At 37.9% G+C, this 26,447-nt stretch overlaps 2 protein-coding genes across 2 annotated transcripts in view; one reads left to right on the top strand and one right to left on the bottom strand.

Annotated features, from left to right (window-relative positions):
- Positions 1–26,447, bottom strand: part of Creld (Cysteine rich with EGF like domains) — a 134,575-nt gene that overhangs the window by 86,468 nt on the left and 21,660 nt on the right. The gene's annotated exons all lie outside the window — the stretch shown is intronic.
- LOC145983990 (uncharacterized) overlaps positions 19,830–26,447 on the top strand; it is a 63,160-nt gene continuing 56,542 nt past the window's right edge. The window contains exon 1 of the mRNA XM_083117253.1: positions 19,830–19,879. Within this exon, the coding sequence (XP_082973379.1) occupies positions 19,870–19,879 (10 nt within the window). The 5' untranslated portion in view covers positions 19,830–19,869. The remainder of the gene's footprint in view (positions 19,880–26,447) is intronic.

The following is a 26,447-nucleotide window of genomic DNA, read 5'->3' as shown; positions in this document are numbered from 1 at the left end:
GGGGAAAGTTTGTTGTATCTGATACTCGTACTTTCTGTTCAAAGAAGAAAAACATTTCAGATACAAAGCAGTGACGAATTAACGATCATTATGAGGTTCTGAATTTTTTGTTTGTCACTCACTATATAAATACTTATTAGTAGTTTCTTATCGAATCGGCCTCCGTCGCAATAACAATTTACTTATGTTAATTAGCGATTTACTATTAGTTTTAGACGCATGGTAAGATGATGGTGAGGGGATTGACAACAGTCATTACGAAGGAACGGACATAAAATTACCAATCTTAGCAATTTGAACTCATTAAACGCTCTCCTTCGTTACATTACTGCACTACATCACTACTTAACATAACTTTTTTTTTTTATCGAAATCAAATAATCAATATTTTAGGTCTCAGTGAAGAACAAACAATAACATAACTTAGATAACATTATACATGTTTCATACAGAATACATATATGTGATTTGTGAATTAATCATGATGTGTGTGTTAACACAACATATGAACAATAGCTAAAAAGAAAAGTTTTAACTTTAAATACTGGAAATCTGCAACTTCTAAGGCGAAATATGCGCAAGTGTGCATTGGATTCATCTTTTAAATATTCTAATATCAACGGTCTCTGTTCAGCAAACAAAAAAAAAAAGAAGAAAGAAAGAGGGGAGGGTGGAATTTGAAGCCGCGACCTTTCACGCTTGACGAAAAGTAAGGATAGCAGCGCCTAACCGACTTCTCTACGTTAACTTAATAACGATATACCCTTAGAAACATGTTGACGTTTATGAAGACTGCTACCTTCCTGTGTTTGAAGCACTTTTTCTCGACAAGTCGTGTAAAATATTTTTTTTTTGAGAACTGTTCGATATTATGCAAGGTATTGTAAATAAAATGTCACATAAACTCCTCATAAATTTTCTTCTTTCTGCACAAACTTGATGGCAATTTCCTCCAGGTGGAGAATAACTCTATTCAGTGTTTCAAACCCCCCCAAATTTCAATTCGAGCAAGCAGAATCGTAAATATCCTTCAAGGTTCTTTTTCCAATTTATTATTTCTGTTTGATTGTGTATTATAATAGCGGTTTATAGTTTCTAAGTTCATGGAAAGTGTTAAATTGAAAACCTATCACCGCAGCGTTTTTCGTCTAGTGGAAGGACCAACCCAAAGTTGGCTACTCTCACCTGGACCCGAAGTGCAATGTTGCTAAGTTTACGATTTCGGGACTTAGAATTATTTCGGGGCGGTCAAATAAGATGTTGCGAAGTGTACATGTTGTTGTTTTTTAAATGATCATTGTTAACGCGTATCACGTAATTTATAAATAGGTATACATTTTTTAAAACATGTTCAGTGGTCCTTGTGTATGAAAAATGAAAGGAAATTTGAAAACATCGTTACTCTGAAGAACACAGTACTATTGAATTGAATGTAACAGTAAGCACCAAGCTGTACGCCGTGTGACAGCCTTTGTCTGTAGTAAGCGACTGTGTTGCTGATTGTTGGGTCGGGGGTTGAGGGGAGGTATCGATCAGTTCATTTTTTCCAGCTTCTTTGGACCATAATATTGCAATTGTACATTTAGCAACGCTGCCGTAACATAGTGGTCACATCTAATACCAGTAGAGTAGTTAGAATAGCACGCTACGACTCCAAGGGTCCCAAATTAGAATCTCAGCCTGGGCATGGGTGTTCTTTGTAAGTGTCCCTTCATCAATTTCATCATATGGTCACTCATCCTCATCTTCGTGATTGGCCAAAAGTGGCAGAAAAGCGACGTAAAACAACATAGCCTAATTCACTCAGCTCCACAGCATTTCGGATCTTCTCTTTGTTCCATATTTTCGGATCTGGCCCCTCCCTCAAAAAACTCCTGGGTACGGGGCTGCGGTGGTCGCATTGCATCAAGAAAATCGTCAGTGTGGTGGTAGATAGTATACATACGTAGCGGTGGCGGTGATTAGGGGGGGGGCAGTTGCCCCCCACTTTTCGCCACTTTTGCCCCCGCAATATGCTAAACCAAGGAAAAGTAAACTGTCCTTGCCCCGCCCCAGTATTGGAACCCAATCGCACCCACTCATACGTATTTAAACGGCCGAAGAAATGGTACATTGCTGGAAATATTATTGGTCAGGGGCGCCCGCAGGAGGGGAGGGGAGGGCAAGTGCCCCCTGAGATATCTGAAAATAGTTAATGTTATTCGAATGGTGAAATTGTACCGATGTTTTATTACAAATGATTTGTTTTCTGCGATTTACTGGCAGTCAGTTGCAGCACAACGGCTGTGTTCAATAAAATAACGAGAGAACGTTTTCACAGACATTAGTATCATGTAGACTGCAGTAGCAAGAAGTGTGCGGGACGGAAAAAATTTAGTTGGGGCGGGATTGGGAAGGAAATATTAACAATCCTGACGTTCGGGACTGAAAAAAAAATCTCCGTTTCCCGACCAGGTCTGGGAATTTTCAAAAAAAAAAATCCCGATGCTGTAAAAAATCTCAAATTGTACACACTATTTCCCACTCACATTCAAGTGATTGTTTTTGCACTTCTGGAATAAAACCTGTAAAATTTCAAGAAATTTTATAGACGTATAGTGCAGAAAATATCAAGAATTATACTATGTTAAATAAGATCTTTTGAAATTTCTCGGCTGTTCGGAATTACGAAGTATCGGGAAATTATTTCCCGAAGCCGGAATCTGACCTTGATAATTCTTTGATTTATTTAGTGTTTTAAGTCCACTTTATGCACAGTAAGGCTAATCGCGACTGAACCTACAGTTTAAAGTGGGATCCGAACCACTATATGCCTCCACCCGGTACCGAACTCGGGACCCCTTGATTACAAAGCGACGACGCTACCACTGCGCCATTGGGGAGGCCTTTGATAATTCACATCTCACTTTAAATAATTACTTTCTTTTCAGTACCCTTCGTCACGTAAAACATGGATCAGAGGCAGGCCCGTAGCACGGGGTAGGCTAGAGGGGCTGAAGCTTAGGGCGCCAAAGCTTAAAAAAAAAGTCAGGATATGCGACGGACAAATTTACACTTGGCAGAGGTGTATTCTGGTAACACACTGCTGGAATTTTCTGCTTCCCAAAGTAGTAGCAAAAATTGTGTTCTTCATACACTAAGACATAACTGTAATGTTCTTAAATATGCTAAAGGGTCTCCCCAATGGCGTAGTGGTAACGTCACTGCCTTGCAATCAAGGGGCCCCGGGTTTGATACCCGGTGGAGGCACAGTGGCCTCGGATCCCATTTTAAACTGTAGGTCGTCGCCAGACCCGTAGCCAGGATTTTATTTCGGGGGAGGCTCATCCCTTATCAGAAGAAGCGTCGCCAGTAATATTTGAAGAGGGGGGCAGGCCATTGATAAAACTTGAATAGTAGAAATAATGATGACAATAATAATTATTACCACGGTTATAATTGTCATTTTACAAGAATAAGTTATTAATTACCACTATACACTATGTAAATTAGATATTTGTAGGATTTCGGGGGGTCTTTCGCCACCTTAGCTCTGGCTACGTGCCTCGGTCGTCCCGATTAGCCTTTCTGTGCATAAAGTGGACTTAAAACAACAATTCAATCAAATATGCTAAACTTTTTAAAAATCAGAAATGAAAACAACTAATATTTAAATATAACCTATATTACTTTTAATGAATTTTTCTTTGTTTCTTCATTTCAAAATTTGTAGAACATAAATGTGGCCGCGGTGGCTCAGTCGGTAACGCGTCTGACTACCATGCTCAAGGTCCCGGGTTCGATCCCCGGCCGGTTCAAATCCGGGAACTTTTCTAACGGTGAAAGCGGCCCCGGCGCCCACCCAGCGTCGAATAACATGGGTACCTGGGGGAAACCCTGGGGGGTAAAGGCGGTCAGGGACGTGATGCTGATCACATCACCCCCACTCACGACCGGATCAAGAAAGTGTGGGGCGTTACCCCCACACCCCCTATACGCCTTCATGGCGTGGTGCTATGCACAGGGGAGCACTTTACCTTTTTTTACCTTTTTTTTATAAATATCACATAATAGGAAAATATCGAGGGACGCACATAAAATATCGGTGCTTGGTAGTGCGAGGCAGGGGGGAGTCAAGCCACAATCCTGCCTAGGGCGCCAATATATTTAGATACGGGGTGAAGATACCATAAAGGACAGTATATGAAGTGGTCTCTGCTTGATGTCTATGCATTGTGAAAGGAAGCAAGGAGAAGAATCCAGTCTCTATGTAACGTAGTAGACTAGAGTTGTATACAACACCAAAGTATTTTCTATTTAATTTGAATTTTGACTTGTCAAGTTATAATAATAAAGCAGCAACAATAATAATAATAAAGTAAAACCTCGTTAATCCAGACCCCGATAAGCCGGACTTCGCTTAATCCGGACAGGCAAAAAAAAACAAAAAAAAAAAAAAAACAGAATGCAAGGTTTTAAATGTGGCTAGAAGTCAACAATAGAATTATCTCGGCTCTTAAAACAGTAGAATTTATTAATGATAGGATATCATATGCAGTTTTACAGGGTAGGTGGTGTAAAATTATTTTAATAAACATACATGCACCAACGGAAGATAAAGATGATAATACTAAAGATGATTTTTATACAGAGTTACAACAGGTCTTTGATAAATTTTCTCAGTATGATATGAAAATTCTGTTAGGTGACTGTAATGCACAGATTGGCAAAGAAGAGACATTTAAACCCATGATTGGTAAAGAAAGTCTTCATGAATAAGTAATGATAATGGTATAAGATTGATTACTTTTGCAACCTCAAAGAATTTAATTGTGAAAAGTACCACTTTTAAACATAAAGATATCCATAAATATACCTGGTCTTCTCCAGATGGTAAAACTCATAATCAGATAGATCATATTCTCATTGATAAGAGAAGGCATACTAGTATAATTGACGTTCGTACACATCGAGGTGCTGACTGTGCCAGTGACCATTATTTAGTAATTGCTAAATTAAGAGAAAGACTCTCAGTGATAAATCATAAGCAACAAAATCTAAAAGTTCTAAAATTTGATACAGGAAAGTTTACTGATGAAAGAATCAAGAAAGATTACCAAATTAAACTGTCAAATAGATTTGATGTTTTGCAGGATTTAAATGATGATGAAAATATAAATGAAACAGACGTAAATAAGAATTGGGAGTACATACGTAATGCAATAGAATCAGCAGCTAAAGAAAGTATAAGATACCTTAAACCGAGAAAAAGTAAGACATGGTTTGATGATGAATGTCATAATCTAATAGAAATAAGAAATCAGGCTAGACTTAGGTGGTTAAATAACTCTGATGATACAAATCTAAACAATTATAATAGAATAAAGCGAGAAGTTAACCGCACGTTTAGAAGTAAAAAAAGAGATTACTTGAAAAGCAAAATTAACGAAATTGAAACAAACAGCAAAAATAAAAATATCAGAGATTTATATAAAGGTGTAAATGAGTTTAGAAAGGAGTGGCAACCCAAAGTAAACTTGATAAAAGATAAATACGGTGATTTTCTAGCTGACCCAAGCGATATTCTAAATAGATGGAAGAAATACTTTAATGACCTTTTAAATGTTCATGTAGGAGATAAATCAGAAGTAAATGAAGTCCACACAGCAGAACCTTTAGTTCCAGAACCTAACTTGACTGAAGTTAAAGATGCTATTAAAAGGCTAAATAATAATAATAAAAAAAAACACCTGGCATTGATTTAATACCAGCCGAGTTCATTAAATATGGTGGAAATTCGTTAATATGTCAAATTCATAAATTAATTTGTTTAATATGGAATAAAGAAGAAATCCCTCAACAGTGGAAAGAATCCATAATTGTTCCTGTGTTTAAAAAAGGTGATAAAATGAACTGCAATAATTACCGTGGAATTTCTTTACTCTCAACAACATATAAAATATTATCTAACATTCTTTTAACAAGACTAACCCCATATGCTAATGAAATTATAGGTGATTATCAATGTGGATTTAAACGTAAAAGGTCAACTACAGATCAAATTTTTCACATCAGACAGACACTTGAAAAAAAGTGGGAATATAATCAAAATGTCCATCAGCTATTCATTGATTTCAAAAAAGCATATGATTCGGTCAAAAGAGATAAATTATATAATATATTAGTAGAGTTTGGAATACCTAAGAAGCTTGTTAGTATGATAAAAATATATGCACCAGTGAAACAGAAAGTAAAATTCGTGTGGGTATTAATATGTCTGACAAATTTACAATTCATGATGGGTTAAAACAAGGAGATGCATTATCTCCATTGCTCTTTAATTTTGCCTTAGAATATGCTGTTAGGAAGGTAAAAGAAACTAAAGAAGGACTAAAATTAAATGGTGTGACTCAGTTGTTAGCATATGCAGATGATGTAGACTTACTGGGGGATGATGTGAATACAATTAAGAATAATGCTAAAATATTTTTCAAAACTGCTAAAGAGAATGTTTGGAATTTAACAAAGAGAAAACTAAATATATGCTTACAGGCCGAAACCAAGTGTTAGGTAATAATCCAAATCTAATTATTGATAACAACTCGTTTGAACCAGTTTCCAAATTCAAATACTTAGGAGTAATATTAACAAATGAAAATTATATTAAAGAGGAAATAAAAAGTAGGCTTAATTCAGGAAATGCATGTTACTTCTCTCTTCATAAACTTTTGTCTTCTCGTTTAATATCTAAGAAACTAAAAGTTAAAATATACAAAACAGTAATTTTGCCTGTAGTATTATATGGGAGTGAAACTTGGTTAATTACATTGAAAGAGGAACATAAATTGAGAGTATTTGAAAATAAGATCCTTAGGAAAATATTTGGACCTAAAAGGGATGAGGAGACAGGTGAGTGGAGAAGGTTACATAATTTAGAACTACATAATTTGTATTCATGTCCAGATATTATTAGAATAATTAAATCAAGAAGACTTAGGTGGGCAGGCCATGTGGCACGAATGGGAGAGGAAAGAGGAGTTTACAGGATTCTTGTTGGGAAACCTGATGGTAAGAGACCTGTAGGAAGGCCAAGACGAAGATGGAGGGACAACGTTGAGATGGACCTAAGGGAAATTGGTAGGGATGGAAAAGAGTATATAGAACTTGCTCAAGATAGGGAAAGATGGAAGGCCTGTGTTGCTGCAGCCATGAACCTTCGGGTTTAAGAAGGCTAGGGAGTTAGTTAGTTTAGAAGTCAACAAGAGAACTTCCCAAAGAAAAGGCAGTCAACCTCGGATGAAATTCTGTTTCCCGCAGACTTTGTACTGTACTGTATAGTGTATTTAGGCCTATGCCCTTTAAATACACCATAATAAACGTGTTTTGTTGCTATAAACGGAGTTTTAATGCACTTTCTACTTTTCATTTAGGATATTTCAGTTAATCCGGACTTTCGTTAAACCGGTCACCTTATCCCCCCCATTAGTCCGGATTAACGAGATTTTACTGTACCATAATAATAATAGGTTTTATGATTGAAGGGCAAGAAAATCTGCCCCCATTAGAAAAAATTCTGCTCTTTTATTGGGGATAGAGAAAGGAGCGGGTAAACTAGATTTTGGAAATCCAGAAGTGTAGTGACGTTCGCTTGTTATACTTAACTCGGAAACCACACCGTGAATTTTTGTAACACACCGTGAGTTTTTTAAATCAAATTACACACCGTGAATTTTTTGGAACAAATTACAAACCGTGAGATTGCCCATGGCCCAAATAATAAAGATCCATATTAATTATACATGCAACATTTTAACTTAGTTTATGTATGAAATGAAAATTTTATCACATTATTTCACTAGGAAACAAATATGAATCATATAGCTGGTCTATGAGGTACTTTGGGAGCCGAATACTAAAATTAGGATTTAATTAACCTGATGTTACATATTATCTAATTCCCATCTTTTTTATCATTTTTTGATTACAAAATCCGAACTCATCTATTGAACAATAAATGAACTTTGATTAATGAGTAGATTAATCAGATTTCAGTCCCCTTCGTTACAGTTTTCAGTAGCTTTACACACAATCTTCTCTACAGCCTGGACACATCCCCGCCGCAAATACTCCTGGAACAAATGGTACAGCGTTCACCAAAAGTCTGAGGACAGCGACATTTGATACTGGGCAACCCAACTTACAGAAGGAGTTGGTGGGTTGCGTATAGAGTTAGGCTCAATTTCAAGGTTGCCATAGGCACAATACATGTATGAAATATGCGAAAGGAATAAAACCAAGTATTAGACAATTAAAAATATATTTAAAAAATCAGTACAATATCGCAAATGACAAAATGCTTTGTGAGAGAAATAGAGTTTCTCTACTTGAAGGAAATCTATTTCTACTATTTCATCGCTGATGATTAGGGCTCGAAAGTTGAGGAATAATCCTTTCTTTTCCTAGTGTCCGAAGACGAGGCCCAACATAATATATGTTCATTTTGGGTCATTGTAGGCCAGAAAAAGATGGGTTTTATTTTCCTTTTTTGCCTTTTTCGGCGTTTTTGGCTTGTGGGTCCTTTTTTAGCATTTTTTTAGGTCTTAACGGCTTTCTTTTGCAACTTCACCTTCTTTCGACTACGTTTTTACTGCCCATTCTCAATTCGAATCATCATCAGTTCATCACCTCTTAAACATCCTTTCTGTAGTAAAGAAATAAAATAAATAAATAAATATATTTGAACCATCCCTGAAACGAGAGAAAATCATTTTTGGACGACTTAAGCAGGTACGGTACAAGGTCCTTTAACCGTAACTTGTCTGGAAGGTCGCGCTGTAAGTGGCAACTTTGTTTTGAAGCTTTCAGTTTTTTCGCAATGTGTGTTCCATACCACCAGAATTTTGTATTTTTTTTATTCATTAAATATGTAATTAAAACTGAAGTTATAAATTAATTTGGATCACATTTATACGTCTTTTTTCCGTTTTTAGTTCCTTTTTTGACATTTTTATGTCTTTTTATAGGTCTTTTTTTGGCAATTTATAGGTCTTCAACTTCCGAGCCCTACTGATGATTCTACACAAAGGAAAATAAGAGAGGAGAGGAAAGGAAAGGGGAGAACAGGAGGCGAAAGGAGAAGAGCAAAAATATGAGAGGGAAAAAGAGAGGATAGAAGAGAAGAAGACATAATGATAAGGAAAAAAGATGCGAGGGAGAGATGAGAAAAAGGGAGCAAAGAGGAGAAGAAACGAGATTATATGAGAGGAGAGGAGGAGACAAGAAAAGGATAGTGTAGAGGAGAGACGAGAAGAGGGGAGTGGAGAGTAGTGTAAAGGAGGAGAGGAGAAGAGTGCAGTGGAGTAGGGAATCTAAGACAGGAGAGGAGATAAAAGAAGAGAAGAGCGGGATGGGGACAAGAGGCGAGAACAGAAGTCGATATGAGATGGAAGTAGAGAAGGAGGGAAGATGCAAATTACTCGAACAAAAAAGTGGGGGGGGGGATGGGGAGTACAACTTAAAGGCTAATTGGGACAAGAGCCCCAGTTCAAAGTGGAATCCGAAACTCTGTGCTACATGCCTCCACCTCGAATCGAACCGGGGACCCAGGCCTCCCCGATAGAGTTGTGGTAACGTCGTCGCCTGTAATCAAGAAATTCCAGGTTCGATACCAGGTGGAGGCACATAGTGGTGCGAATCCCACTTTAAACTAAAAGTCCAGTCTCGATTAACCTAATTCATTCGTTCATCCATTGTTTTCTGCCCAGGGGCAGGTCTTTCCTTGCAACCTTCTTGCTGTTCGATCTCGAGCCTTTCGCTTTGTAGCATCGTAGGACAAAGGACGTATTTAGGGGGCTCCAGGGGGTCCAGACCCCACCCGAAATACTTACCAAGTACTAAAATAAAATAATGAAAATGTACTTTTCAGCATAACACTACTCGATTGTACTATAATCGATGGTTATTTATTTCCTATGAACTTGGAAGGCAAGGATTATTATTATTATTATTATTATTATTATATTTGAATCATACTGCTTTTAAGGACAGTACCAAAAAAGATTTAAGCACACTACTACTCATGACAATATGCATAAAATATCTATCGGAACTTTACTTTTCTTCAACTGGATTTAACATCCTTTTTTTTATTATTCCATAAATATTCGATTATTTATCTATTTTATATTAATTTCCTTGTTTTCTATACACATTTTGGCAATCTTAAGTACATGCAAGTAATATATATGATGATATATCTATATTCTTATACCATCTTTTTACATATTCATGTAATAATAAAAATTCAATATGAATAAATTTACATATTTTAATTAAAATTTAATTTAATTATAACTTAGTTATCTTAATTTATTATTATTGTTATTATTGAGACACTTTGTTAGGACTCCCTCTGAAATATATTTCTAGATAAGTGCCTGCGTAGGACCCATTTATTTTGACGTCGTATCTGTGCATAAAGTGGACTTAGAAAACAAACTCAAACGAACCAGGAACACTAAACCAAAACTGGCCGTATGGTTACTTGACGCAAAATGAATCACAGCAGGTCTGGCGTTCTTGTCACCGAAAGTTCCACTTTATGCGTCATTAAAAGAAGTGGAAAAAATAATGCATTCTCTCTCTAAACACATGCACACAATTCCCCGTTACAACAAAAATATTTTCGAAGGAAATACCAATCGTACCTTTACCCAACTCATTGTCTTCTACTGACTGTACTCTGAACTTCCACCATTAGTCACGCATCCATTGTACGGTAATATCCCAAGACCCGACATAAAACCTACGATGGGCCTATGTTAGATTCGTTGATTTAGTTTATTTTACTTCGCTTTTCTGCCACTTTTGGCTAATCGCGAAGATGAGGATGAATGGTAATGAGATGGATGAAGCGAGAATCACAAATATATATATGGACGACACGAGCCCCAGAGAGGCTGTGAGTCCAGTCGCCAGAGCCTCGCTAGTCTGCAAAGTGCCGTCCAGGGTGTACTGGAAGTTGACATTTGGGCGTCACTTCTTACTCCCCAATAGGCCTATGTATATTTTTATCAAAAGTGACAATATTGCCAGTTTTAATTTTCGCCTACATATTTTTTTTTAATTGTGTAAGTAAAAATTAATACTGGCATTATTGTCAGTTTTGATAACTATATGCGTATACTCGTGTATTGCACATCCTTAATTGACAACTGATTGCATTTTATATTTCCTGGAAACGAAGATACGCTATCGCTTTACCAATTGGCTATTTTGGAATTAACCACCATGTGTCTGAACTTAACCATTAAAAAACCGAAAAGTCGACAATTTTCTTTCCACATATTGACGTGCATAATCCTCAGGCACCTTAAAGTTCATGGTCATGTTGCGACACCAGATATGGAGCCCCGTCAATTTATTTCATCGTTCTAAAAAACGCAAGCATTGCTAATAAAGTAAGTATAACAAAACAAAACGTCATAATAAGGTAGTACATTAAATCACAATTCCTTGAACATTGTATTTGAAAAGATTACAACTTATTTGTATTACCAATGATACGCAAAGATAAGATACCACTCATTCTATCTTCCTTGGACAAAAAAATGTCAAGAAAGATGCCATAATGAAGGAGAATTATTAAGTGTGTTGGTATAGAGCAACTAAGGTTTCCCTGTCGTCTGCTTCAGTTGACAGACTTTTTACGTTATTTAACTTAATTTTGAATCCTAGAAGGCCATTCTTGATGGGGAAAATCTTGATTCTCACCTAAGGCTAGCAATTAATCACATTGATTCAGTGTTTTATTTGGAAAATTCTAGTGAGATTTCAGGTATATACTTCTTGTAAGGTACACACATACACACACACACACACATACACACTGTAACGGTATATTTTGTGCTTTTAAGCTGATTCTCAGCAACATACACAATATACACAACCATACATTTTTGAATCCTTGTCCCGAGGTTCAAAACTTGCAGTACCTGAAGTTCTGTGGATGCTAGTTTAGGCAATAGACACGTACCTCTTCAAATTACAACTTTACGCCCATTTCCTTTTAGATATATATAGGTTTATTCATATTATATTTACAGAAGTTAATTCTTGGCCGTTATTCACAAAATTACATTCCGGTGTACCCTGTCCCCCCTTTCCGAAGAGAGTGTGTAGACTCGCGTAGCCACTGGCTCCACGAGCAAAAAAAAAATATAACCCTCAGTACCAAAAAAGGTGGCTGAAGGTATGTGTGTTGTGTACCCGGTTTCCCACATGAAATAAACTATTGGAATAATGTGAAAAGAGCAAGTGTGTGTATTAAAAGAAAGAAACTTAACATCCCCGCCGTCGGTTCACATAGTAAGGAAAGAAAGCTCGCCCAGCCGCTCCCCTCAGAGAAAAAGATACCTCTTACATTGCTGTACTCCGCCAAACATCTGAGGCCGACTGCTCCCCTGCCCTTCCTATTTATAGGCCCCGCTAATGACCTAAACCGTTACTGGAAACTTACCGCTCCCCAACGGCCAAGAACCCAAACGTACAGGAATACATAGACATACACAATTTAGAACATAAAAAAGGATCCAGTAATGATCGCATCATTACAACACACACACACATATATATATATATATATACTTATGTGTATGTAGTAAATTCGGTGTTGCATAGAAAGTTCCCCAAGAACAAATAGACCAAGTGCGGCCTTGGATTATACCAAGAGGAACCGGTACACAATTTGGCTACAGCGGAATTGCGGACACTTTTCCAGTTTTATCAGTGGTATCTAATAAGCCGTTCACAAGCTGTCACACTGTACAGGATTGCCCACAAAAAAATGAGGATGTTGTCAGATGTAAAATGTTCTCAAGCCGTTCTCACTTCTGTTGTGTTTGTTTGTGGGACTTACACGTGTTCTTGCTGGAAGGGTAGCATTAGGTAGGCATAGAGGATGAACCTGTTTGGTGGACTAGAATGTAGTGGTCGGTGTATCTCCGTGTATCTTCGATTGACAGAAGTGTTTGTATCTGGTCTTGGTTGCGTTGTGATTGCCTTCTGAAGCTGAAGAATGGCGGATTTCTGATTAAGTGTTACTGAAAAAGGAGTTGCTTGTCTGATTAAGGATGGATTTAAGTATCGTCGATTTAGAGATATTTCCAGAATGCGAGATCGTTGGATGTCGATTCCATTTGGGGCAATCTTGGTGGAGAAAGGTCCAGGGCAACAAAGACTTATATCGAGACTACTTGAATTCGCAATCTGAATTAGGGATGTGGTTAAAGTCGTTTTTCGGTCTTTTGTATTTGCATCCAACGGACGTACCCGATGCGTTTGCAGATTTGGTATCCGTTCTACAGATACACTCAGAAACAAAATCGAAATTACGATCAATTGCGAAAGGAGAAGTCAGTGCACAAAGGAAGGACGAATCAGAAACTAAAAGTTGCAGACATTCAGAATATGAGACAGGACGCATTAAATTTCTGAAAACTGTAGGATTAAAATTACAACCAAGGAAACGTTAAAAGCATTATGTTGTTAATAGTGACTTACTGTATTATGTAAATTGGTATGAAAATTGTATCTTGACTTGCTACAGTTACTGGTCAAATTATATAATTTTTATTTAATCCTTCAGAGATTTACTATTTTATTTCTAATTTCTCTCTCTCTTCTTGTCTAAAGAAAAAAAGACAATTTTGCGCACAGACTTTAAAGCTATCAAAGTGGCAACGTTGGATCAAAATCTGTGCCCAAAACATGTCAGTGAGATTTGTGCGTAATTCTGGATCCAAAGTGTGCGCAATTCGTTTGCGGCTCTTTGCACCATTGTTGTGCAGGTTGTGATTGCGCACACACAAAGAAATTACATACAAGGTTGAGCAAAAGTACTCTTGACATAATTTATTCAACGTTTTTATGCGTTTAACAATTTATTTGGGCAAAACCAAAACGTAATTACAACAGTTCCCATAAGACATTGCGCACAGCAGACAATCTCTGTAAAGATGGACGAGCAATTTGAAGAATGTTGTTGGAGAATTACTGCCTTGTGCTTTTATTAAAAATTATAAAGGAAAAGTATGGACTAGAGATTGACGCATGGTAATCGATGCGTACCGAACAAGCTTTCTAATTAACTCGGGTATGTATATTCATACATGAAATTCGCAGGATTCATTCATAAATTTTTAAAAAATCAAACATTTAATTTAATATACTTTTAATAAGGATTTTCATTTTCGGCTAATAGTATTTGTCACGTACACATTTTATCGCTTTGCATAAATACCTAGATATTAATTAACTGAACACGAATGCACTGCATGTCATTTCTCGTTTTTTTTGTTTTTTTTATCGAGAAACTAATAAAAACAGCCAACACTCTGAAACCACAGACAAAAAAATTCCTTTGCAAACTCACAGATTATCTTCACATGGCCAAACTTTGTTCTGATTGGCTGTTCCATAGAATCCAGTCGAGGTAAGCCAGTAGCAATTAGAACATGTCCTATTCCTTCAAACCAGTCAAGCAGTCAGCCAGGCAGCCATCACATCCCAGCAGGTATATATAGCCAGTTAAGAGCCAACTAACTGGATATCAAGTTCCGTGTGATTCGGCCATTATTTTTAAACTGGAAGACTCTCTCCGAGAGAACTTAAAACTAATTCATAGGTATCCATGGGCGTCCTTAAGGGGCGTCAAGGAGGAGTCACGCTCCCCCTGGAAAATAGGTGTTACCATAAACTTAGGATATTACACACATATATCGTATATTTAATTTCATTCACAGTAATTTATGTCAATTATTGGAAGGATGTTGCAGGAACATGATAGCTTCAATCTGAATAAGTGTTTTTTTGAGGGGCGACACTATTATGGGGGGAAATATGTCTCGTTTGCCCCCCTTGAAAAAAATAACATCCTCGCCCCTCCCTGAAAAGAATCCTGCGAACGTCCATGTTCGTATCCATAATGATATTTGATTTATAGGATACTACATAAAGTAAATAAAATTATTTGTATTCCTCCTATTTTGTGTCGCCTTTTCTGCTAATTTTCATTAATTGCGACAATGAGGATGAATGATGATTAGATGAAATTGACGAAGAGGCACTCACGATGGAATGCCAATGACCAGACAAGGCCCCAGTCGGGAACTTTCGGTGACGATATCGTGAATCGATTGTTCAACGTGCTCGAGGCTGCGCAAATAAAATTAATATTAAAACTGGGTGCATTTGCATTTCGTCTTTCAGAGTTCTTTACTGATTTTCATTTGAAAATGTTGATTTTTCTCAAAATTTCGGGAGAGGCTGCCCAATCAGCTCCCTATGCGTACGCTAGTATTATTACAGGTAATATAAACGTGCCGTGACTTATAAAAACGGATGTATTGCGAGTGAAGCGAGCAAAAAAAAAAGGCTAAACCTCTTTCAAGTCGAAAACAATGTTAATACAATAGGGCGCCAATATTTTACATAGGGCACTCTCTCTCTATTTTTATTTTTTGGTAAGTTTCCCCATTTTTGTCGCAGTAACTAGTGGTGTAACCTACCCACCCCCCTCCCCGGTCCCTCCATAGCTAAGGATCTTCATGGGGCAGAAAATAAAGTGGTTTATTCATCACCGATTCATGTCATGGCTGTAGGTAGGAAAAAAAATCAGTGTGGGGGGTCACTCATAATTGTTCCCATGGGCGTGGTCAGAAATTTTAATAATAGAAATAATAATAATTATTATATAATGACTAAAAACTCGTAATAATAATATACTAATTTTATTACAAAATTATTATTATTATTACTATTATTATTGCTGTTATTATGTAGTCTTGAGGAGTCTTTTCTACTACATCCATCAGATAAGTGAATATGCAGTACAACTGTTTTTCATTTTTTTACATTTAGTAGTGTGTGTGTACTGAAATGTGCAGTTATAATATTTTGTTACTAAATTTTACATACCTTCAAAAATAACTTTAAAAGTTAGAGGGAAATTTTATCCCTAAACTTTATGTCGTTTGACCTCTCACATAAAACTTATTTTTTGAATTTTGAAAAACTGTGGAATTAAACTGGTAGAATTTTTAAAAACATGGTTCGTTCCTGTATTGTAGCATCAATTTTTCAATCTAACGCAGTTTTTCTTTGGTTATTATTTTCAAATATGAAGTAAATAATTTGTGAAGCTTCGAAAACGTTTTTGAAAATGAGTTACAAATTTTGTTTTCTGAACTTCCATTAATTCAACAAGCCAGAAATTTCGGAGAAGGGGGGAGGGGGTTGAACCCTAAGAAAAACCCTCTAAATACGGGCATGATTTATTTGGGATCGATTGTAAGCAGCAATAATAAAAAGACACCGAATATGTGTTTTGGGAAGCTTGCAAAGAGTGTGTCCGGTGTCTTGGTGACAGTCCTGCCCTGTTCACGTCAGTGCATTGTTCAATGCATATGTTGACACAGAAACACAAACAATTGATATAATGCAAAGTGGCTTGTCTCTTCATTTGCTTATATGAAGACTAAAACATCTGCGCAATGATCATAAAATGCTATCTATTGAAGTGACACGATAAGGTTCTTATCTGCCTCCAGGTGCAAGCTTGCAGTGTTGCAAACTTACACTCGTTAAACAGAACAAAGCCAAGTTTGTTTCATGTTTTTTCTTTATGCATATGGAAGCTAAGGATTGGATCTATATAGTTAAAAATAGGTTTCAATCACTAATTTTACGTCTTTTTCTGCCACTTTTGGCTAATCGCGACGATGATGATGAGTGATGATATGATGACATTCATGAAGGGACACTCACAAAGAACACCGATGCCCAGCCGTATATCAAACTCATTTGATTGATTGAAATGAAGATTGTTGGTGCGCCAGCACTTATGTTACTCGCACCCTCCACCCGCCCCTAGCATAAGTAGAATCAACCCTTGTCTCCGAGGACTATAATCTCCTTACCCAGGTTAAAAGCTGAGGCCTTAAGTAGACACTCGGCACACAAAGGTAAAATACAGGCCATAACAGGATCATACGCAGGTTTATACTGCCCGTACGTCCAGATGCCAGAACTTGGTTGGCCTGCAAAAATGCAGTACACCGGGATGTAGGCCTAATACGTGAAGTGAGGTTGAGTACCTTTAGCGAAGCTCGCCCCCAAAACTTATTTGATTCCTTTCATATTAGGTCAGTCAAAAAGTAAATGCAATATTTTTATTTCATTTTTCACAGCAGCAATAGAAAACTTACAATGATATCATTTTACAACATAGTCTCCCTGCACTTCAATACACTTGGTCCAACGTTCCACAAGCTTTCCGATACCCTGAGAAAAAAATGTTTTAGGTTGAGCAGCAAGCCACGTATGCACCGCTTCCTTCAACTGTTGATCTGTGTCGAATCGACGGCCTTTTAAAGCATCTTATAGTGGACCGAACAAATGGTAATCCGACGGGGCGAGATCGGGACTGTATGCAGGATGCTCTAACACCTCGAAGCTCAGATTCTGAAGAGTTTGAGCGGTGTTGGCGGTGGTATGGGGACGCGCGTTGTCATGCAACAAAAGAATGCCTTCCGTCAATCGACCTCGTCATTTGCTTCGAATTGCAGTCTTCAACTTGTTAGAAAGCATATCACTGTATCGTTCACTGTTTACTGTTGTCTCCTTTTCCACATAATGTTCCATAATTACCCCTTCTGAGTCCCAAAAAAGTGTGAGCATCACTTTTCCTGCAGTGTTGACGCTTGACTTTTTTTCACTGGGGATTCAGTGTGTTTCCATTTCATGCTCTGGCGTTTGCTCTCAGGTTCGAAGTGATGGATCCATGTTTTATTTCCAGTGATGATTCGTTTCAATAAGGCTTCACCTTCGTTAACATGTCTGTCCAATAATTGGCGACAGATTCTCGTCAGTTCTTTAGGGACCCATCTCGCACAGACTTTATGAAAGTTGGGCCTGTTATGGATAATTTCATATGCAGAACCATGACTAACGTGCATATGGTTTGCCACTTCATCAATAGTCACTCGTCGGTTATTCAGAACCAGCTCACGGACTTGCTCAATGTTGTCATGAATAGTGGATGTGGCTGGACGACCTGCTCTTTCCTCGTCCTTCACACTTGTTCGACCGCTTTTGAACTTTTCAATCCACTGGTAAACACTTCGCAGCGGTAAAACATTGTAACCGTATTGTGCTGAAAGTCTTCTATGGATTTCAGCTCCTGGTACACCTTCAAACCACAAAAAACGGATTACAGAACGCTGTTCTTCTGTGGTGCACACGGACAGTGGCGCAGCCATGTTTACTTGGCAACACTGCAGAGCGAACTGAAGTGATGACGCTGTAACCTGACACAGGTGAAGACAACGATACGAGCGCAGAAAGCTGTACAGCCAACCTACGGAAGAAAAGAAAAACATTGCATTTACTTTTTGACTAACCTAATATCTACGAGCTTTTCTGCCACATTTGGCTAGTCGCGACGATGAGGATGACTGATATGATGAAATTGATGAAGGGACATTCACAAAGAATACGTATGTCCAGGGAACCTGGCGTCGTCAAACTCCTTTCAATTAGGATAGACATTCGAGGAGTAAGTACTATTAAAAGATATAAATGATATTGTAAAAAAAATCAAACCCAGACTTAATTGAGGTAATGCAACATTCTCTTCTCCCCATAAACCGTTATCCTCTAGTCCCATATCAGTGTATCGAAAGGCATATGAAACAGAAATTTTGCATGGTCCGTTACACTAAAAGAGGAACGTAAGTTAAGAGTTTTCACAAATAAATCGTAGGAATCATAACTGAAACTAAAGGAGATGAAACATACTAGACTGCATAACATACAATTAACTCCTAATATTTCTAGAATATTTAAATCAAGAAGACTTTGACGTGGAGAGCCATTTGACACTCTTGTCAGGTTAAAGATGAGTTTGCAGAATCATCGTTGGGAAGCGTGATGGTAAAGGACCTGTAAGAAGGCAAGGACGAAGATGGAAGGAAATTGACAAGGACGGTCAAAACTGAAATGGTCTTACCCAGAATAAGGGACAGTGTTGCTGCAGAAGTAATCCTCGATTGAAGGAGATGGTTAAGGATCAGGGTGATATTTGAAGGGGGTGCTAAGTTTTGGCTCTCTCGGGGAGGGGGGAGGGGGAGAATACGTCAAATACATATTTATGGGTACAGGGGGTCATGACCTCTCTCGAAAGGCCAAGCACTAAAGTTAAGTAATTAAAATATAATTGTTTAGCATCTAGATTGATTTATTTCCACCTAACTTAAAGGAAGACAAGGATTAGATTTGGATCATACGGTTTTGAATTGACAGTATCTAAGGAGATTTATGCACACTGCTACTTACAATCACGATTTACAACGCGGTAAATTACGGGGCAAATGTCCCAAAGCACCTTACCGATGTGTGCAAGAAATACTGCCTCTTGAATAAGATTATGCGGTTTGCATAAATGTTGTTCCATTTATTCCATTTTACCTTAAATTATATCTTCTGCTTTTTATATATGCGTATATATCCACCAGTCGGCATTTTATTACGTGAATTAATCGTTTATTAACGCTTTGCAGTTTTCGGCGATCCGTGATATTAACATTTCATGTTAAAAAAAATATTAATAAATTCAAGATATTTAGCTCAACTTAGTTTAAGAGTTCCATTGTGGATTCGCAATGACACGATATCTTGAATTAGCAAAGTCGCATTCTCGGATGTACGTATTTTTTTTAGAAAGAAAGTTGGCAACACTGGACGCAAGTATTTGTCATTGTCGACTGTCTGCCTTGACTAGTTCAGCATAGATCGGTGACGCTTGAGGTGCATGTGAAGTAGTGCTCTATCAAAATGCGAACCGGTAAGTACTTTTACCGTCCTTTTTGTACCGCGATAACTTCAAGGTAGTGACCCACTATTATGAGCCAATGGAAGCCGTTGTACTCTAAGGAACTGACATTCTAATTTCTTGAATTTCAAGTGAAATGCACTTAACTCTGCTAACAGGCACGTCGAAACTTTGCGCGTAACTAAACCGGAAGCATGTAGGTCTATTCCGAAACACTAAATTACGTTATTAATAATATGGGTTCCTGTTTTATAGACGAAAAAAAGCAATAGGAATGAACGTTGGTTTCCAACACTTAGGCCTACAAAGTGAGACAACACCCACTTGTTATGCTATTGAAATATCTGATAAGAAGGAAGTATTCCGTTTTTATGTTTTTTTGTACACATCAACGCCTTCATCAACGCCAAAATTGTTTTGTGTGGAATATAGATTCTTAAATTTGTTCATATTACTCGATGTGCAAGTGTAATCCTAGTGTTTGTATCTGTATTTTGGTTATTTAGTGTCGCTTTTCAGCCACTTTTGGTTAATCGTGGCGTCGAGAATGAGTGATGATTAGATGAAAATGATGAAGGGACACTCGCAAACAACAACCATACCCAGGACTGAATTCGAACCCGAGAACGTATGTGGCGAGATTGAGAGTCGACCACTTGACGCGTTCGGCCACCGAGCTGGCTATACACCTATTGCTAATTGATCCGTTGATCGACTTGGTTCTTTTACGTCGCTTTTCTGCCACTTTTCGCCATTTGTGACGATGAAAAGAAGTGATGATTAGGCGAAACTGCAGAATCTGTGATGGTATTATGCAGTGACGTTTTTAAGGAGGAATATTGAGCACCCGCCCACCTTACAAAATAAGAAATGCGCTAATGATGATTAATGTGTGAAAGTGGATGATAATGAAGTGTTGTGGATATTGTATTCTATTCTATTGTGATATTACTCAAAGCATTGAGCATTTACTTGTTCCCTCGAAACTATCGGAGTTTCGTCGCTTCACTTGCAGTGGTTAATACAAGTGTATGAGTGAGAAAAGGTGGGGGGGGAGGCTGTGTGTTTGAGAGAAAGAGAGAGAGAGAGAGAGAGAGGTAGAGGATAGAGATAAATGTGTATATAAGATATACAGGGGGAAATGATAGACTGTGTGTGAGAGAGAGAGGGGAGAGGGAGAGGATGTGTGAGAGAGAGGGGGAGAGAATAGAGAGGATGTGTGTGAGAGAGAGGGGGCAGAATAGAGAGAATGTGTGAGAGAGGGGGAGAGAATAGAGAGGATGTGTGAGAGAGAGAGGGGGAGAGAATAGAGAGGATGTGCGTGAGAGGAAGAGGGGACAGAATTGAGAGAATGTGTGCGAGAGAGAGGGGCGATAGAAGAGATAGAATGTGTGTGAGAGAGGGGGAGGAGGGAGAGAATAGAGATAATGCGTGGGTGTGAGAGAGAGGGAGAGAGAGAAAATCAGGCACGTAGTCAGGGAGGACTCTGGGGGCTGAAGCCCCCCCCCCCGAAACCCTACAAATGTTTCGTTGCTTTTTAAGCCTGCGGCTTTTTATAAATGTTAGGAAGCTGCAGCGCGGCTGCTTGTAAGGGATGAGCCCCTCCCCAAAATAAAATTGTGGCTACGGGCCTGGAAGGGAAGAGGATAGCGAGAATGTGTGTGGCGATAAGATTGTGTTGTGTGTGAGTGAGAGAGGAGTAGTAATGGCAGCACTATGTTCCTACGCGTCAGCAAAAATTTGATGCGCCTGGTGTTAAGTTACATCCGGTTGTAGCGGGCCACGAGTGATTTTATTGTTGAGTCAGCAGAACGTGTCTGATCACGTTGAAGACATCGGAAGCGGTGGGGGGAGGGGGGTCAATGGGTTTGTCACGTTGTTTCTTGATGTATGCTAACTTAACACGTGCGTATGTTTGTGTGTGTGTGGAGGAAATGCGCGCGCAACCATTGCGTATGATTCAAAGACATGAAGAAATGATTTAAAGATGGCGCCGAAGGTGCTTTACCCCCGAAAGTTTAGCGGCTAAGGTTATTGCTCTGTAAAACAAGAGGCGTCGAGGGTTCGATTCCTGGTAGAGTCAATATTGATTGGTTGATAGATTGAGTTAGTTTTTTAAGTCTGTTTTATGCACGGCAAAACTAATCAGGATTGGAGCTACAGTTGAAAAGTGGTGATTCGGACCACTATGTGCCTCCACCGAGTATCGAACCTGGGACCCGTTGATTACAAGGCGACGATGTCAATATTGAATGGTCTCGATTAGCCTGTGTGTAAATAAAGGCAACAAAATGGTTGAGTTCGAAAATCGAGTTGGGTTAGTGGTTAATGTTGTCACCTGGCAATGAAGAGGTCGCGGGTTCGATTCTCTAGGTAGTTAAATTAGGCCAATTGTTTAGTCCCGCCATTATAGGTCCCGATTAGTCCATCTGTGCATAAATAGTGTTTGAATAAAATCAAAATGGCGGCCGCGTTTTGTGTTTAGCGGCGGCGGCGACCGGGGCGCGGCGCGGCGCGGCGCGGGGCGGGGCGGCGCGGGGCGGCGCGGCGCGGGTGGTGTTTTTTATTCCGCGAGATGTTTTAACCAAGTGGTTGAGGGTTCGATTCCCAATGTTAGTGAAAATTGGATATTCAATTGTATTTGTTTAAAAGTTCCGATTAGCTTTTTTGTGCACAAAGAGAAAATGAACTAATTGGATATAGGATGTTTATGCTGTAATGAAAAGGTCCCGGGTTCGATTCACAATGTCAAATTGGCAGATAATGATGTTGTTTAAAAAAAAAAAAAGAAGTGTGTTGAGTCCCCATTAGTATTTAGGCAGGAACAGATATTAAAAATCAAAACAAAATGCCTTTTGATTACAACGCAAAGACTTTACCGCTAATGTATAAAGATAAATTAGAATCTGTTGTTTTGCCGTGTGGGGCCCCAGTACCGATTAGCTTAAATGCATAAAGAGTAGGTAAAATAACCAAGATGGCCGTCACTATTGTTTTGTGATCAAAGAGGAGTCACAGGTTCGATTCAATCAAAGGAGGCAAGATTCTATGTTTCAATTCCATGTAAAAGTCTAAAGTTATGTTTCGATTAACCTCAATGCATAAAGAGGAATTAAACAAAAACAAGCAAAATGGCGACAGATGTGATAAAAGAAAAATTGAATTAGTTTTTTATAGTGACAAGAAAAAATAGCGAATCATTGTTAGAAATAGAATGAAAATAAAGATACTTGCCTTTGCGTGTCCAGCGCTGTGCAGAAAAGCTCTCATGCTTTATCTCCGACAAGTCCACAATACACATTTTTTTTATTGTATAGTTAATTATTAATGTTGTTATTAACACAGATTCTTACCAGTGTGAAGAAAAGCTCTCATGCTTTATCTCCGACAAATCCACAATACACACTTTTTCATTATATAGTTAATTATTAATGTTGTTATTAACACCGAGTTTTACCAGTGTGAAGAAAAGCTCTCATGCTTTATCTTCGACAAGTCCACAATACACACTTTTTCATTATATAGTTAATTATTAATGTTGTTATTAACGATTGTTACCAGTAAAAATATAAACCATGAGGATTTTTAAAGGGGGTGCTAAGTGAAAAAAAAGCCAAGACATATATTTTATCCCTGTTTATTACCAATATTTACAAAATTCAAAAGAGCCGCACACACACACACACACACACATACATATGTAAAATGTTTATATTGTGTCACCAGTTTATCAGCATGTTATTTAACAAGTTTTTATTCTTCAAGTTTGTTCACTCACCCACATAAGGAATTGTGTCACTATCATACCCATTTTCTGCTGCAACCACTGAATTAAAATGTTTCACTATTTTTTCCACAAGCATGTTCTCGCAAAAAACAAACACTTCTTTGGAAAGTCTTTTTCCGTCGATGTTTTGTATAGACAAAGGCTCAGGTTTTGTACATCCATGTAGATGGGAAAGCACAAACTTCTCCTTATGACATGCATGGACAGGGGAAATATCTGTGCAACCGAAACATTGTTCGCGAAGGTCGAGAATGCAAGATTCCACACAGTTTCCAAAATATGATTTCAGATACGGCGACACTGTTTCACACATAACTTTCGCATGCTCGATGCACACAAATATCTTCATAAAGTTCCGCCACGAACTTTCTGCGATGAACACTATCTCCAGGGAACCGTAAGCTGGTTTCTTCCTTATAATGATCTGACGGCGATTGTACAGTGTGGTTATCAGCAATTCATGTTGCTCACTTAGTGGGTAGGAAACACGAGGCTGCTCACCTGGAATAGCGATGTAATTGTCGATTACTGGAAACAATTCCTGAAGAGCGTGCCACTCCTGCAACTGTAGTTCAACACCGGCCGCCCCGCTTCTGTGTAGCCTGACCACAGGTTGGAAATCCAGATGAGAGGAAAGTCCGATTGAGATAACTTTTGTTTTCGAAGCATTCAAATAGTAGACGTGATCAAATAATAGCGACTGGCGTATAAGACTAGTTACTTGTTTTTGTTCTTCAGGTAAATGCTGATCGCTCTCTTTCTGAAGAACCCCCTTGAAATTAGTGTACGGTTGAAATTTTTTTTTCAGCGGCATCGAAATAGAGGATTCCATGACTAAGAACTGCGAGATACTGCATGTCGCAGCGTGCAGGTATACATTTGAAGAAATGCGTGGGTGTGTTTTTGAGACGCATGCGCGCGTAGCAAACCAAGCATGTGCTGGACAAAAAAGGTGGAGGGGGCGGGGCATTACAAAGATCAATGGTGAGAGAAAAATCAGCAGAATATCATAAACGTCATATTGAGAAAATATTGGATAACAAATATTAATTAATTTAATTAAAACATCAACCGCATTGTCGATCTGAAATTATAATTATATAGACAGGGGGCAAAATGGAAAATATCGACGATGTTCTAGTATTGGATTGTTTCTGTATTTCCATCGGTATAATCCTCCACCACATTTGAAGCATACTGTTTTATCCTCTTTTTGAATGTAAAATAATCCTGCTTCGGACAGAGCTTCTACAAACGGGAATTGTTTTGATTGCCAGTTTCTGAAAGAGGACAATCTAGCATTGAAAGATCCCATCTCTGGATATTGCGTCATTGTTCTGTAAAGACACAAAACAAGATAAATATTATAAGTAAGCTGTTGTAAACTGTAACGCTACAAAATTATTAATATACTATTAGGACTATATGTAATTTGTATAAAATTTCAAACAGTATTTACTGTCAATATTTTCTAGTATACGTACCGAGTATTATAAATTTAATTTACGAGTCAGCAAATAAGTTGATATAATATTGTCGTTTTTTATCGGTACTGGGAATAAAATTTGAAATTTATGCATGGGTTTACCAGAGGCTCTATGGAATAAATACAGAAAACAGTAATGCCCACAGTACCCAGACCCGTAACTTTGTATCTGATGAGTGTTGTACGTATAGAATTTAGAGTTATTTTCCAAAAATCGCAAATGGTTATGCACATGTGGAGGTTTTCCGTAACTATCAAAAAATTCCCCCCGAGAGTTACTGTCTATGTAAATTGCTACCCAGTGCTTCCCGGGGCTATCTTTGGGATCTGTATTTACAATCAACGCTGCTGGTAGTTCCACATGTACAGGTAATTCATTAGCTGCGAAAACACCAACATGATGATTGTCAAAGGCTCTATTTGATATTAACCCGTGAAGCAAATTTAAAGTCGACAGCATTGCTGGACACTAAATAGTAATATTGTGCAACTCACCTTTTTATACTTCAAAGTAGACGGTACACGTCACAGTAGATTCCAGAACCAATTTGATCTGGGTCACCAAGCTGTTTATCGTTGTTGAAACAATGGAGAGCTATCTAACACAACGCAGATGCTCGGAATATGTAGGCGGGGTTTACAAACGCGCATGCGTACAATGCTATCTGGCATTTGATGTGCTGTTGTAAAATGAATTTTGTACTATAAGAAAATTGTCTGTATGTGTGTGTGTGTGTATATATATATATATATATATATATATATATATACAGACACACACGCATATTTATTTATTGATGAAGTGTATATATATATATATATATATATATATATAATACAATACAATATAATATATATATGTAATTTGAAGATACAACATATCAGTAAAATCTAACAACTAGCAAAATATTCATAACATTCGACTTTTATATTATATGTAATTTAAAACATTCTTCACAGTTTGAAAAATGGAGTGCTTGTGGAAACACCCGTTCTCTGCAATATTGGCTGGTCCATCAGGATGTGGAAAGACATATTTTGTGAAGCATTTTCTCCAGTGTTTACCCCAAATGGTAAATGTAAAATTCAACAATATTTTGGTGTGCTACGGGGAATGGCAATCTGCATACAATGATTTCCCTGGCTTTGTACAATTTCGGGAAGGAATGCCTAATATTGACCAATTTGTGCCAAATTCTGGACCTCATCTTATTATTATCGATGATCAGATGAGGGAATGCGATCAAAGAGTCACAGATTTATTTACAAAAGGGTGTCATCATCGTGATATTAGTCTTTTCTTTATC

Source organism: Lepisma saccharinum, chromosome 2 (genome assembly GCF_977018435.1).
Source record: "Lepisma saccharinum chromosome 2, izLepSacc3.1, whole genome shotgun sequence".
Classification (NCBI taxonomy): Eukaryota; Metazoa; Arthropoda; class Insecta; order Zygentoma; family Lepismatidae; genus Lepisma; species Lepisma saccharinum.
The sequence above is the reverse complement of the archived record's forward strand: the minus strand, read 5'-3'. Positions and strand labels throughout refer to the sequence as shown.